Consider the following 15,553-nt stretch of genomic DNA (forward strand, 5'->3'; position numbering starts at 1 on the left):
AGATGAAGAGACCAATAGAGTTTTTTTGAGAGAGTTGAGACGCGAGAAATCGAGATGAGACAAGATGACTAACGAGTGAAATTAAGGATTTGGGCTTATATATATATTGAGAGGACTTTTTTTAAAGAGTTTTTAATACTTTTTATTTTTCTTTTCTTTTCTTCATTTTTTCCCCTAACTTTGTAAATTGGTGACAGCTAGTGACCCCCCTCTCAATACTATGAAGAATGAGTAGATTAAAGAAACTAAAAAGGGCAATTGGCAGCAATTTGGGTTTCTAACTTACAGAAAATGAGGTCGCGAGTTGGGTTTTGCAAGGAATGGTCGGAGGTGCGACCACGAGTAAATGGGAGTTGAGAGTTGAGGTCTTGAGTTGATAGGAGTTGAAAATACTTCACTGTCCTCTCAATACTTTGAAAAATGAGTAGATTAAAGAAACTAAAAAGGGCAACCGGTAGCAGTTTGGGTTTCTAACTTACAGAAAATGAGGTGAACGAGAGTGAGGGAGGGCATTGAGGTCGTGAGTCGTGTTTGTGAGGAGCGGCCAGAGGTACGACTGTGAGTCAATAGGAGTCGAGAGTTGAGGTTGTGAGTCAATAAGAGTTGAGAGATGAAGAGACCAATAGAGTTTTGAGAGAGTTGAGACGCGAGAAATCGAGATGAGACAAGATGACTAACGAGTGAAATTAAGGATTTGGGCTTATATATATATTGAGAGGACTTTTTTTAAAGAGTTTTTAATACTTTTTATTTTTTCTTTTCTTTCTTCATTTTTTCCCCTAACTTTGTAAATTGGTGACAGCTAGTGACCCCCTCTCAATACTATGAAGAAAGAGTAGATTAAAGAAACTAAAAAGGGCAATTGGCAGCAATTTGGGTTTCTAACTTACAGAAAATGAGGTGAACGAGGACGAGGGAGGGCGCTAAGGTCGTGAATCATGTTTGTGAGGAGCGCCGGAGGTACGGCGTGAGTCAATAGGAGTCTAGAGTTGAGGTCGTGAGTCAATAAGAGTTGAGAGTTGAGAGATGAAGAGACCAAGAGAGTTTTGAGAGAGTTGAGACGCGAGAAATTGAGATGAGACAAGATGACTAATGAGTGAAATTAAGGATTTAGGCTTTTATATATATATATATCAAGAGGACTTTTTTTTAAAGAGTTTTTTAATACTTTTTCTTTTTCTTCCTTTTTTTCCCTAACTTTGTAGATTAGTGACAGCTAGTGACCCTCGCTTGATTTGGGTGAGGGCTCGAAGGTTGGCAAGGGCCAACAACCTCGCCCGTTGGTTGGTGAGAGCCTTTGCACCCTCGTCTGGATTTGGGAGGGCCTAATGCCCCTTTTGTGGCCAAAGAGGGCTAGAACGCTCACCCAGACCAAGCATGGGTTGTTGCCTGTGACTAGGGGTGTCAAAAATCTAATCGAACCGAAAATTCGATTTTTTCGGTTCGGTTTCATTAAAAATCGAAATTATTTTTATTGGTTCGGTTTTATAGGTTAACCAAATCGAACCGAACCAACAAACCGATAAGAGTTTATTCTTTGGAAATGAAAAATATATACAATAGAAAAAAAAAACAAATGAAAAAACCGAAAAATAAAAGCTGAAAACTAAATACCGAAAAATCGAACCGAATCGAATCGAAATTTCGGTTCGGTTCGTATTTAGTTCGGGTTTCATTCAGTTCAGTTCGGAAGTTTTCCTAACGATCGGCCATCATCGCATTTGGAAAAAAAAGAAAGGAAGGAAAGAAAAAAAAAGAGAAAAATTTCAAAAAAATTTAAAAATTATTTACATCAATTCTAACTATACCACATAAAACAATTGAGGCGTGATTTTGGGCCAAAATTAGCATTATAAACTCAATTGGCACAAATACAAGAAATTTAAAACTACAGTGATTTAATTGAAAATTTTAAAACTTTAAAAAAATTTAGAATTGAATTAATATCAATATAATAGGTTTTAAAACTTTTTGGTGCTTTTGCTAACATTATGCAGTTGGAATCTTTTTCCTCTTTCCAAAGATTTTAAGAATCATTGTCAAAAATAATATCTACAGAACTATCACCTCAACAATAATTAGATCAAGATAATGTGTTTTTTTTTTTTTTTGTTCTGATCACTAACTAAAAGATTATTAAGAGACCAAAATCTGCAACACTTGAATCCTTTAAGTCAATGTATATCTCGTCCTAAAATATTGTTATACTCGACCAAACCGAACTAAATGATAAAAGATGAAAAGAACTTTCTCATTCTAGCTAGCGTACACTTCCTTTATAACTTTCAAAGAGAAGAATCTGAAACAACTGCTCAACTTCAAATGCAAACAGATAACAACTAGATGGAACTGGGCAAAAGCGCACAAATTGGACGATTTTAGAAAACCTTAAAATCTTCAAAGAGTGAGCTCATTGTCTGCCTGATGCAATTGCTGCTTGTATGATCCTTCATAAATCGAAGCGCTTGTATTCCAAGCTCATACTGTTCTACAGCTCCTACTGATCTCTTAAACCCTGTGCAAAGATCCGCTCGTCGAATCATGCCACGCCATCGAAATTGTAGTGGTTCAAATTTGCAAGCCCAATGCTGTCATCACCCTCCGCACCCTCGGAACACCGAGTCAAGTACCAAATCATGAAATAACCCAATGACATTACGCTTCTCTAATAGAGGTACAAATATGATGAGGTGCTCAATTGCTTTTCGTCAATAATATGACATAGTCAAACTTAATGGCAAGCAGAGGTGATCACTCATGGGGTGGATGGTTCCTCCCTAGAATTGGTCCCACTTGATTGGTTTCATTGACTCACTCTGGTGGTGTGGTTCTAAGGTGGGCTCATGAAATTGGGCTCATGAAATTAGTCCCATCAAGCTTCACACAAGTGATCAGTCAATTTAAAAACGGGTCAAGATAAGATTCTAGTGTCCATTCAGCCCAAAGAATTTCCTCTCAAACATGTGTAAAGAATACTTCACCGTCCTCTCAATACTTTTAACAATGAGTAGATTAAAGAAACTAAAAAGGGGCAAATGGCAGCATTTAGGGTTTCTAACTTTCACAAAATGAAGGTGACCGAGAGCAAGAGAGGGTGTTGAGGGCGTGAGTTGTGTTTGCAAGGAATGGTCGGAGGTGCGACCGTGACTCAATGGGAGTTGAGAATTGAGGTCGTGAGTTCATAGGAGCTGAAAATACTTCATTGTCCTCTCAATACTTTGAAAATGAGTAGATTAAAAGAAACTAAAAAGGGGGCAAATAGCAGCAATTAGGGTTTCTAACTTATAGAAAATGAAGGTGATGGAAAGCGAGAGAGGGTGTTGAGGTCGTGAGTCATGTCGTGAGGAACGGTTAGAGGTGTGACTGTGAGTTAATGGGAGTTGAGAGTTGAGCTCGTGGGAATTGAGAGTCAAGAGACGAAGAGATTGAGAGTTTTTTTAGAGAGTTAAGGCGTTAGAAAGAGACAAGACAATTAACGAGCAAGATTAACCATTTAGGCTTTTCTATATTATATCTTTAATGTGGCATGAGTGACATTGAGAGAATATTTTTCATTTAATTTTTATGAGTTCTTTTATTATCTTTTATTTGTCCTTTTTTTTCTTTTTCCCTTGAAAAAGCTTCCTTCCTTTTTTTCCCCTAACTCTGTGGACTGGTGAAAGCTAGTGACCCCGCCTGGTCTAGGTAAGGGCGCGAATGTTGGCAAGGGCAACAACCTCGCCTGTTGGTTGGTGAGAGCCTCGCACCCTTGCCTAGATTTGGGGAGGGCCCGATCGGAGAGGGTTGCGATGCCTCGCCTAGACCAAGCGTGGGTTGCCACCTATGACCCATAATGATCAAACGACAACACATTTGGAGAAAAAGAAAGGAAGGAAAGAAAAAAAAAAAAAAAAAAAAATTCAAAATAATATAAGCGTGGGTTGCCACCTGTGACCCATAATGATCAACCATCAACACATTTGGAAAAAAGAAAGGAAGGAAAGAGAAAAAAAAAACAAAATAATTCAAAATAATTTTTAAAAATTATCCACATCAACATCTATAATACCACGTAAGACAACTAACGTCTATGTCAACAATTTCAAGTTAAAATTAGCACGATGAACTCAATTGGCACAAACTACACTAGTTCAATTGAAAAGTTTAAGATTAGAAAAAAAGTTCAAAATTAAATTGGTATCAATGTAATAAGTTTTAAAACTTTTTCTGCTTTGCTAACATTATGCAATTGGAATATTTTTCCTCTTTCCAAGATTTTAAGAATCATTGTTGAAAATAATATCTACAGAACTATTACCTCAACAATAAATAGATCGAGATAATGTTTCTGATCACTAACTAAAAGATTATTAAGAGACCAAAATCTGAAACACTCGAATCCTTTTACGTCAATGTATATCTCGTCCTAAAATATTGTTATACTCGACCAAACCGAACTAAATGCTAAAAGACGAATATAACTTTCTCATTCTAGTGTACACTTTCTTTATAACTTTCAAAGAGGAGAATCCGAAACAACTGCTCAACTTCAAATGAAAACAGATAGCAACTCGATGGAACTGGGCAAAAGTGCAGGTCATATGACCGTTGGAAGGTTGAGCCAGACAGCATCAGTCTAGTTCATTGATCAGCACCAATCGAACATAATCAAAAGAAACATCCCAACCTACCAAAGATAACCACTTTGGCCATCTTTGTTCTCCTTTCATCTCTCTAGTGGGTCACGTACCGGAAAGATCCATTCTATCGGCAACGAGCTTCTCCTTAGCTCACTTTTTAACTCAATTTGCCAATTTCCATCTTCTTCTTGATTGCCTTTTGACCATGATATATGAAAGAATCCAGGATGCCTGAAACCGTGAAAACACCTGGAAAACCAAAAACTACTATCACAAATCCATCTGAAACATCCGAAAGGAATTTCAAGTAGGCTAGCTTGGAGATTGGCACTATAAGTTCAATATTTTCAAAGTAATGGTAAGATGAGTACAACAATAAACTGGTATAATGATGGTGAATCGGGAAACAAGTATAAGAATTAAAAACTAATGAAAAGAAAATTTGGTTACTCATAATTTAATAAGCCAGTAAGCCATTTAGCATCCTAAAGCCATGGCAACGCAAGGACAAATTAAACTGGTATGATGAGCCATCCTGAACAATTGATCATTGTCCATGACTCAACTCTTCTCAGAGTTTCTTTTTATTTTGGGTTTTAAGTGAGTCCTCATATAAAGATGTTTAAATGACTATGGACCATGACCAATTGAGTTTACTGGGACCCTCCTGCTTATTTAATTAACTTAATATGCAGTACTAAAGTGTGATCTTACAGCCAACGCATAAAAAGAACAAAAAAGGAAAGTTTCTTCCTTCACTTAATCTTACCTCAAATAAAAGAGATAATTGAAAGAGGCAATTTCATTTCCGTAGGAGATTTTAAATATTAAGGGTTTTGAAGGTACCTCCGACAATAGCGCACATATTCGTTAGGAAGTGTAAGAATGACATGTTCCTCAGTAAAGGTCACCTGCAAAAATGAAACCGAGTGCCAATAGAGTTTCACAAATTAAATAAGAACTACTTGAATCTTTTGTTACCAGCCATTTAGCATTAAAACTTCAAATCAACGAGTTTAAGATGAAACTTAAACAAACAAGAACAGGAAGTAGCAACCTTAATTGGAGAAAGGTCATAAAAGAAGAAAACTCCTGGCAGTGACTGAAGGTGTCCTATGTCTGCATTTCTGAAGTGCTCTGTTACGGAGAACTACAACATAAACAAAAAAGATTCTGAGTGTTACACTGCGTACATAGTGTACCAATAAAACACTACCAATTTTGCATTTGTTTTGGATGTACCCTGATTTGACTGGATAGTGTGCCCGCTCACATCTGTGTAAACAGTCGGTACCACCTGCACAACAGATAGCACATCTTCATTTAATGCAAAGAACTAAAGATTTATAGTCTTGCCAACTACTCCAGCAGATTGCAGCTGTAAAGCACTGCCTTTAAAGGAAAAGCATATCTGACAGTGAAGAAGTGAACTGGAAAAAGGTTACTTTTAAGATTATTAACTTCCCGTTGGAAACATTCTCCGTAGATATCATTGAACATGTTCAAGCAGAATAAAGTTGACTCACAACCACGACCTAGAATTTTGTAAAGCGGGAGACTCAAAAAACTTCTCCATTTTGAAGCTACATTTGAAATATGCGCTTTCCAGCTTACTCACCAAAAGAAGGAAGAAAAAGACCGTGCACACAGATTACCAGCGAGTAGGTGGATAATGACAGTTAATGGGCAATTTCATGGCTAAATGGTTAGACCAAGAGGATAATCTTCTGGTCAACACTTTGCCAATTTTTTGCTTCATTGCCCAGATCATCCTTTGATTTGAACTGGCAAAAGGAATGCAATAGAAAAGGTAATATATTGACAAATTGAGATTTATGCTACACTAACACCACTTCAACGGGAAAAGGAAAATAGATTTGTGAGATTTTGTGAGACCACTGCCAACCATTCTAAAAGCTTATGTCGTTAGATGAAGACATGGTTTATTATTTAAATATTTTAATACACTCTCACGCTTAGTCTGATTTTTTTGCCTAGTACTAAGCATGGAAAGAGGCAAATGGGGCCGGAAAGATTCAAATTCAGGACTTACAACTCTGATATCATGAGATTTTGAGGAATCGCTGCCAATTATTTTAAAAGTTTAAGCTGTTAGATGAAGACTTGGTCTATTATTTAAATATTCTAACATGATTCACTGAAACAGCTGAAATTATAGCGAAAAGATGGTCACAAGGCAGCAACAACTCTTGAAAAGCAGTAGAGACACTACTGAAGCAGAAAACTTAGATGATGTCAGAACTTGCACCAAAATGCTCTATGCCACAGTAGAGACCTGAAAAGAGTATGAAGCTACATTACAAGCAGAAACTCGCAAGTTCTTCAGATGCCTATTCCATTCATATTAATGCGTGATATACTCAGAAAAATCCAAGAGGGACTTGTCATCATCAAACAGGTAACAAGTGATAAAGCAGTCCTTGGCCTCACTTTGAGATAAGAAATATGAAGAGCAATTCTTCATACCATGAAACTAAACTAAAATGGATCAAGCAAGAGGTACCTTCTATCTCATGAAGACAAAGTGAAACATGTAAGATTGATAGGCAGTGGCAGGGTTATCGAAAGTCTGACATACTAAACGATTGCTAGTTTATGGCATTTTCAGAAGAAGGTTGATGCTCAATTTATTTCTTTTTCACTGCACTATTATCCTAGACATATTGAATGAGGACATCACAAAAAGCTAAAGCAAATGGCACATATCAGCCCTCAAGTTATGAAAGGCAACTCCAGATCATCTCCAACTATAAAGTTCTCTTCTACAGTAATATCACACGTCAAAGGCTAGGGTACTACATATTATGGACAAAGACATTCAGAGTTACAAAAATTGTCAAGACATCAGAGGTGCAGTACTGACCTTTATAAAATACTGGTACATTCCACTCGGCGTTTTCTTGCGTCCATTGCACACTGAAATGAATAAACATGAGACAGAACAACATAGGATAGGTCATGCATCACGAATTAAGAAGATATGACCTTTACGAAAGTTGGCAGCATGGATAAAAATGATGTGCTTACTTATCAAGTGGGTTTACGACACCAGGAAAATAATCTCCAAAGTTAGCCTGTTGATCTTGTGACTAATCTGTATTGTGTTAAATAGTCTATTAGATGTTTCCAAATATAAAAGCAATGTGTTCACTATAAATTTTCTAATTGAGCATGTCCACTGCTAAGGTAACTACACAAGGGAAAACTTTGGAAATAAAGGCATCACACAACTTACATTAAAACTATCCTTCTGAAATGCCAGTATATCATGGACATGAACATTGGATTGTTGAAAAAGCTTTTCCCAGGAGCAAAATGAAAATTCCCTGCAACTTTATTCACTTCCAGAAACCCATAGATGTTACATCCTTCACTTCTTCTTCTTTAATCTTTTGTAGAAAACCTTCTTTTGCACTGCATGCCACAGAAACACCATAAAAGCAATGTTTTATAAAAACGTAAGACTACTGACAACCGTGAACCAGGAAAGACCATCACTCATACTTTAGAAAAAAATCAACTGTTGGGTAAGATTTGAGAGGATTCCTGAAGTTGGACGATCCTAGCAAAACCAAAATGAAAGTTCAAAAGCTGACTGAGTTGCAACTAACAGTTTCCCAGACCCCAACTTTTTTCTTTAAAAAGGGCAGGATGATTTTTTAATGTAATAATTTCCAGGAAACCCCGTGTGGGGCGCCATAAATATTTGAAACAAAGAGCGATAAATATTGACCAGGGCATGAACAAATGATGAGATCTCGCAACATGAAATTATCAAAAGGCGGGAGGGTCCATCGGCCATCCTTCTCTCAAGCTTTAATCGAGTATTGCCCATTAATTGCTCGACGAATGCCTCCACCTAAAGCTCAAAGATCCTCGGCACCACCACACAGCAGTGAATAACGCTTTCCATCCTGATTTACGTGCGAAAGTTCCAAAGAATCATGCGAAAAAGTATTGTAGAGGGACTGGTGATATGTTTTTTGCAAGATGCCAGCTCGTGCAAAAGTTCCTATTATGGAGGGAAAAAGAAAGCAAGTATTCGATGTCAGCTTCAACTTTATCTCAAAATTAAAGGATGCTAAATTTAGAAAAATATTCAAAAAGGCTTTAATACAATATAGTTATAAAAAATTTTAATTTGACAAATTTAGTTATTAATCTTTGAAAATTTATTCTAACAAGTTTTAATTGAAATTGCTGACATAGTGCATAGTCAATCCTTCCAACCAATTATAATTTTCTTTTATTTTTCCTATTATGGTCATTTATGGCTAATCTGCTCACCCAAATCCAATGAGGCCTAGTGAGGGCGCTGCAACTATCGCAAAGATTGGCCACAAGCAAAAAGGAAAAGAAAAACAAGAGAAAATTCATAATTTTTTTTAAATTGCAAAATCTCCCATGTGAACACCATTCGTGCATCACATCGGGCATATTCAACCAAAATCGACTAAATGATTATATTAGAAAATCGTTAAAAATAGAATAAAATATCAAATTGAAAGTTTTACAATTGAATTGGACACCCATAATTGATTTATGATGTTTTAGACAATTATCTTATAAATTTAAGGAATCTTTGGTCCTTCTATGAAACGCTTAAAATCTAAAGGCACGATTCCCAGATCAGCAAATAAGCACATGACATTGCACGGACCTAGGACCTAGTATTACTGTTAATGTGCCACACAATATCAAGACGAAGTGGAATTAAACCTCCTTCACATATATTTTGTATCTCTAGTCTATGTCCTCCAAATGAAAAATCTGACAAAATCCACTCATCAATAACATCTGATATCCTGTCCATGCTCCCTCTCAAAAAAGTATCTGATTACTTGCTTGGTACATCTGGAGCCCACTTCAACCTATACCGTTGGATGAGATGAGATCCACATGGCCCACCAGCTCATCTAAGGGTTTATGTCTAGTTGAGCTCACTGCACGGGAGTATGGAAGTATGTTTTGTTGTGTCGTCTTCCTTAGGAGAGAGAGAAGACACATAATAGGTAGGGACAAATGTCGGTACAACCAGTGACTGGTCGTAAGGCCTAGTGAACTTAAAGATGATGCAAAAGCTGAATTGGGAAAAAGAAGAAGCAGCTATGTCCTACATATGGATTGAAGTTTGAACCAATGGATCTTATTGTACAACATAAATCCTTGATTTGCCCTGTCCTACTAGGATTTTCCTGTTTGGTCTGCTCTCAACTCATGGAGATAAATCACTGATTCACAACATCGTACGTTATTCCGATCATGCACGTTCTTTCAGCCTCAAACAAGTATTAAAACGAGTTACTGACACGCAAATGGCATAGATATGATACGAAGGTTGAACCATAAGTAAGACCGTTGACTCCATAGGTCGAAACGATGGCATCGTCATATTTACACGGACAAAGAAAAGGAATTGAAAGCGCAGACTAGATATTGAAAATTCATTTGTTGCGTCAGCTTTAGACGTGAGTAGGAATCGAACCCGTCGAAGTCACAAAGTTCCTCTCCGCCACTGATCTTTCCCCTTTCCCTTTCCTTTCCACAACACATCTTGTTCCTCGCGGCCAGCACAGATCAACGTACTGTTATATAGTTATTAGCAGTTTAGAATAGTGACATGGGCTAGGCCCAAAACATCAGATGCCATAAATGTCCGAATTGCTTGGGAGACCTTACAAGCCAAAAAGAAAAATGACAGCATTGTTCACGTCATCATATCATGCTTGGCTAGAGGAGAAACAACAATGGCAATTTCATGATTTAGTCTCACAACAAGAGCAATTTGCCACAGCCTTTTGTGGTCATCAGTCGAAGGTAATTGCAAATCAATCAAGATATCACCCAAGTGAATCAAATGAAAACGGAAAAGTAAGATTATTTATGAGAAAGCAACCTTGAATTGTTAAAGAGAGTAAAGGAATGTTGGCAATCAAAGAGAATAACCATCTTTATGGTTTGCTAGTACCGTGGGCTCTTGGATTTTTTTTTTTAATAAAAAGAATCATATGAAAAATAAGAAACTGGGAAATGGCAAAAGCAGTTACGCTATGGGCGGGAGGAAGTTACAAAATGGGCAGGCGGAATCGCCGATTAATCGCAAGCCGACCGTGGGTCGCTTCGCTCGCTCGCTCTCGTGGCCTCTCTCATTTCACCAGCATTCTTTAAATCGCCACCCATTCTCGCTGCTTTTCCTCGTCAACAAATCTCCTCCTCTCATTCCGCCGCTTTTCCTCGTCAACAAATCTCTCCTCTCTCCCTCTCTCTTACACCACTGCAAATTAGCTTCCAGCTAAAAACACAAAAATGGCGGCACTTCAAAATCTCCAGCGCACGACCACAACCCACATTTTCGATGTTGCTACCGGTCTCCGGCGCCGGCGGATCCTGGCCACGCTGCTCTTCATGTCGGAAGGATGCCAGAGAAGGCAGTCCCACGATCACGGCGGAGGAGGCTCTGGGGTTCTCGTCCGCTGCCGGAAGGCGTCCTGCTGGCGGATATTCCGGCGTCGGTGGCCGGCGGGCAGGGCCGAGAAGAAACTGCTGAGAGAGGCGTTCGCGGACGAGCTTACGATGCGAGACACGGTCAAGCCGGTTCTGATCCTTACACGACCTCGAGTCCCACGCACCCTTTGTGTTCCTCACGCGGACGCACTCGAGATGGACGGCTATGATTTCAAGCTGAGGGACGTGCGCCGCGACGATGGCAGAGAGGCCGTTGGAGCTAAGGTCAGCGACGGGAGGACGAGAATAGTGGCAATCAATGGGCGGGTGGCGATGAACAATCTGACGGCCGCGGCCATCACGCACGTGTTGAATAATAAGCAGGAGTTCCTGTTTTGTAACGGCCCGGAGGACTTGCTGGTGCTCTCCCTGGGGAATGGCGGTCGGATTTTGAAGACCCGAGCTGGTCAGGGCTCGCTCGGATCACTGAAGATGGAGCTTCGCCGGTACGTTTTCATTCGTGTTCGATTTTGTTCCTTCTTGATTTATTCATAATGTAACTGGATGGAGCTTGGCCATGGTACGTCTAACGCATCTGAGTTCGTGTTATTCAAATGATCAGGTGGATCGCTTGTCCATGGCATTTGGTGAATCAGGAAAGCACAATTACGTCCGCATTCAGGTGGGTTCTACACACACAAAAGGAAAAGAAAATCTTGCTTCTTTCTTTTTTCTTTCCATAACTCTCTCCAATTACGCGTTTCCGACATTGTTCAGTGTCTGATGAACGGGGATGCATGTTGTTGCAGGCGAATGGTGTCGCCGCAAGAAGGCAAGGCCTCGCCAATTATCAGAAGACCAGAGACATATTGAAAGCACAGAGGAGATGTTAGCGCAGAGGCATGTAGAGTCGGTACTATTCCAAGGGAAGAAGATAGGGGAGAGTACCAACATAGACAGACTGAGCTATTTTCGGAGAAACAAGGAGGAAGAGAGGAGGAAACCAGCATACTGCCGACGGTCGTTCTGAAGCGGAGCCCCCTCATTCGCCGAGAACATCGTCTGCCACTTCTTCTCTCTATTTCGTCTTCAGTGTAGATCGGGAAGAAGCTAAGAAAAGCATGGGCGGGGGAGGCTGGCGAATGTGCTCACGGATAAGGCTTTTGCAGAATTTGTATTGTCGAATCGATTCATCTGTAGCGGCTTGATGGCGGTGAATAGAAATCGCGCCCCGAGTTTGAGCTGGAGCAATTGTTACAGGGGTGACTTTGGCACCCAGTCAACTTCGTTTGGTTAAACTAATTTAATCAGGTGAAGGCTCGGTTATGAGTTCAGTGGCCAAGGAGATTAGAGTTTTTCTTTGTTTTTTCGTTTGTGCCCCAACTTGTATTGGGACAGTCGATATGGATCCTGGCGTTGAGCTTTGACTTACGGATGACATTCCAAGTAAATTTAGAAGCACTAGTGTTATTTCGTGTTAGCCTTCGATATTCTTTCGTAAGGTCTATAATGAGAAGAAGCAAAGATACTCATGCCAAAAAGGATTAACCCTAAGAAAATTTCAAATAAGTACACTTGTTCTAAATTAATCCTAATTTTTTATCATAAAAATATCAAATTAGTACACTTATAACAATCTTATAAAAACAAATTTTTAAACACAAAAACCTCAAAATGGTATATTTATGACAAATTAAATTGAATTAATTTCACGAAAATCACAAACAAGACACATGTGGTAAAATCTCAAATTGGTACACTCGCCAACCGTCACGTCATTTAACTCAATAATTTAATGGTAAAATTTAATGAAAACTAATAAAAGCGTAAATTTGTTACAAGATACCAATTTGGGGTTTTTAATGGTATTATCTTTCTTTCTTTTCCCTTCAAAAACAAAGGTAAGTTGGGACTCTAAGTAATTATCTCCTATGGTAGCCACCGCGCCACATCTGCCACATATTGACCAATCCCTATGCGCTAAAGCGTAGACTCACCTCCGGAGAGGTCTTCAGAGATGGCCAACTAGTCAACATAAGCCTCCTTCATTGTGGATCAGCTCAAACTTCACTTCCTAGGCTCACGAGATCCAAACCTCTAAGAGCGCGTTTGGTTATCATTTCATTATTAGGAATAATTTTGCTCAAAGAATAGATTTTTTTTTTTATTATGTTCCCCGAACAATTTCCGGAAGTTTTAGAAGACATTTGCAACTATCTAAAATTTTTATTCTTGGGATAGAAAATTATTTAAGAGATTTTTTTATTTTTATTTTTATATTTTTATACTTTTTTATATTTTTTCTTAGTTTTCTTTCTTTCTCTTTTTCCTTCTTGTGGCCACTTGCTAGCCACTATCATGGTGGGCAACTAGCCGGCTAGTGACTAACCGAGACGAGATTTGAGTGAGCTCGACCCAGGCAAGCCTTGCTTCAACCAGGCAAGGCTAAGCTTCTCGCATGGCCAGGCAAGCCTCCGGCTACCTTGTTGACCTCGCCCACCAACTGCCATTGGGATGATAGCGGTCAACAATCACCGCAGGACTGGGCCGGGAGGAAGAAGAAGAAGAGAGAAGGAGAAAAGAAAAAAGAAAAGAGAAAATAAGAGAAATTAGATTTGATTCGATAAAATATTCCCGAGAATAAAAACAACTCTTTTCTATTTCATTAATTTTGTTCCAAATCTATTCTCAAGAATAAAAAGAATAGATTTTTATTCCCCTAACAAAAATTTATCAAACAAATTTTTGTTCCTTTTTTTTTATTCGGGAGAACAAAAAGAGTAGAATCGCTTGTTCTAAGAAGTGTTACCAAATAATCCCTAACTCGTGAAAGAAAACTATTTTGAGAGTATACATTATCCAGATGTGCTATCACATCAATGATTCATGTATGAAGTCTTAAAATACAATACAATGAGTCTCTTTTTGTTTTATTCCGCCAAGTTCATGGGAAATAACAAAACATACCATGGTGTAGAACTCTTCTAAACTAAAAATGCTACATGGGTTCTTGAAAACAAACATACAAACAAAGAGCAACTTTTTTTTTTTCAAGCATTATAGAATTAATTGAGTATCGGCAAATAGATTTTTTGTTTTTGTCACGCCCGACCCCTAGGTATGTGACAAACCTCGCATTGAAATATTTGATGTGACCCTTTAGAGGCGTCATCAACCACGCTATTATTGTTTAATTATGTGCAAACGGAAATAAAAACAAATCACCCAACCAAATCAAATGAAACGGGATAGTGCAAACATTTATCTACATAAAAACACACTTCATTTATTTTTGAACATATAACTATTACAAAAAATAATTTAATCTACGACCAAAAAGCTTCACTACACCACACACTTCACCTAGGCTTGGGGGCTGGCCTGAAGCACCTCTACTACTAAGAGGGTGACCTCAAAAGTGACGTATCCGCTAACTTCTAATGCCCCATGGGCTCCCAAAGTACCATGGCTCAGGCTTGGGCCCGATCTGAGTTAGTGTTCAATCGATGACATCACCATCGTGACGCCTAAGTCCATGGCGTCCCCAACTAGTAGTTGTAGTCCCTACCCCCGAGAGTCAATCAAACCTCTAAGGGGGCCGATAACATCTCTTGCCTAGTAGTACCTGGTATGAACTTGTGGGCACCAAGTTGTTACCTCATGTCTACCTAGACGGTAGTGATGTAGCTGCTCGTATTGTTCCACAATCCCTACAATCAGATATCATATCATCTCAAAACTTTGGTCCATGGGGACCTTGAAACGAATGTTAGAAAGGTTCACCATGCTTAGGGCCATAAATATTTAAACAACAACAAGGAGATAAAACTGTGAATAAGTTCCCTAATCCTCACGTAAGGAAGTAATTCACCTTAGAGTCGCCCTAAACATACAAGTTATTTGTCGATGGTGCATCAATAGCAGTCCTGTTTTGTGTTAACTATTAGCATAAACAGCTAACTCACTTCCTCAAGGTCATCACCACATAAGCACATAGGCAATTCTTACAATAAATCACATACTTATGAGGCAGAAATATGAACGCAATATCTCATAATCATGTACCAATGTCATGTAAAACCTAGATATAGTCACATATCATTCTCATGCATGTTTCACGCTTATGTGTCCAGATTATTACGACTCACTTTTAGGCCACGGCCAACTTGAGGTTGATGGTCATTCGACATAATCATCGTTCTTGACCCATCGTGCGTGGTATCGTCCCGGATATGCATTTGCCTTAGGACGACATTCTAATTGAAGAGTTTCGTTCCAAAATCCATCCACGAATAGTATCATTGACATAGGAGCATCCGAACTTAATCGGGCATCATCCAGACCTCATATGCATTAAGACGATTCCATCACTCGCATAATTATATGTATCGAGGTATTTAAACGATCACACGAGCATACTATCACAAGCTCATTTATTATCTTTCTCATTAATTGATACGAGAGTATGT

General features: G+C 38.8%; 1 protein-coding gene and 1 pseudogene across 1 annotated transcript; one reads left to right on the forward strand and one right to left on the reverse strand.

The window, feature by feature from the left end:
- Window positions 1-4,363: 4,363 nt before the first annotated feature.
- Window positions 4,364-9,453, reverse strand: LOC120289934 (annotated as a pseudogene).
- A 1,493-nt stretch (window positions 9,454-10,946) lies between these two features.
- Window positions 10,947-11,639, forward strand: LOC120289935 (patatin-like protein 6). Its single transcript, XM_039305337.1, has one exon. The coding sequence runs from the start codon at window positions 10,947-10,949 to the stop codon at window positions 11,637-11,639; it is 693 nt and encodes a 230-aa protein (XP_039161271.1).
- Window positions 11,640-15,553: the final 3,914 nt, after the last annotated feature.

The sequence above is a fragment of the Eucalyptus grandis genome, chromosome 11 (genome assembly GCF_016545825.1).
Source record: "Eucalyptus grandis isolate ANBG69807.140 chromosome 11, ASM1654582v1, whole genome shotgun sequence".
Taxonomy (NCBI): Eukaryota; Viridiplantae; Streptophyta; class Magnoliopsida; order Myrtales; family Myrtaceae; genus Eucalyptus; species Eucalyptus grandis.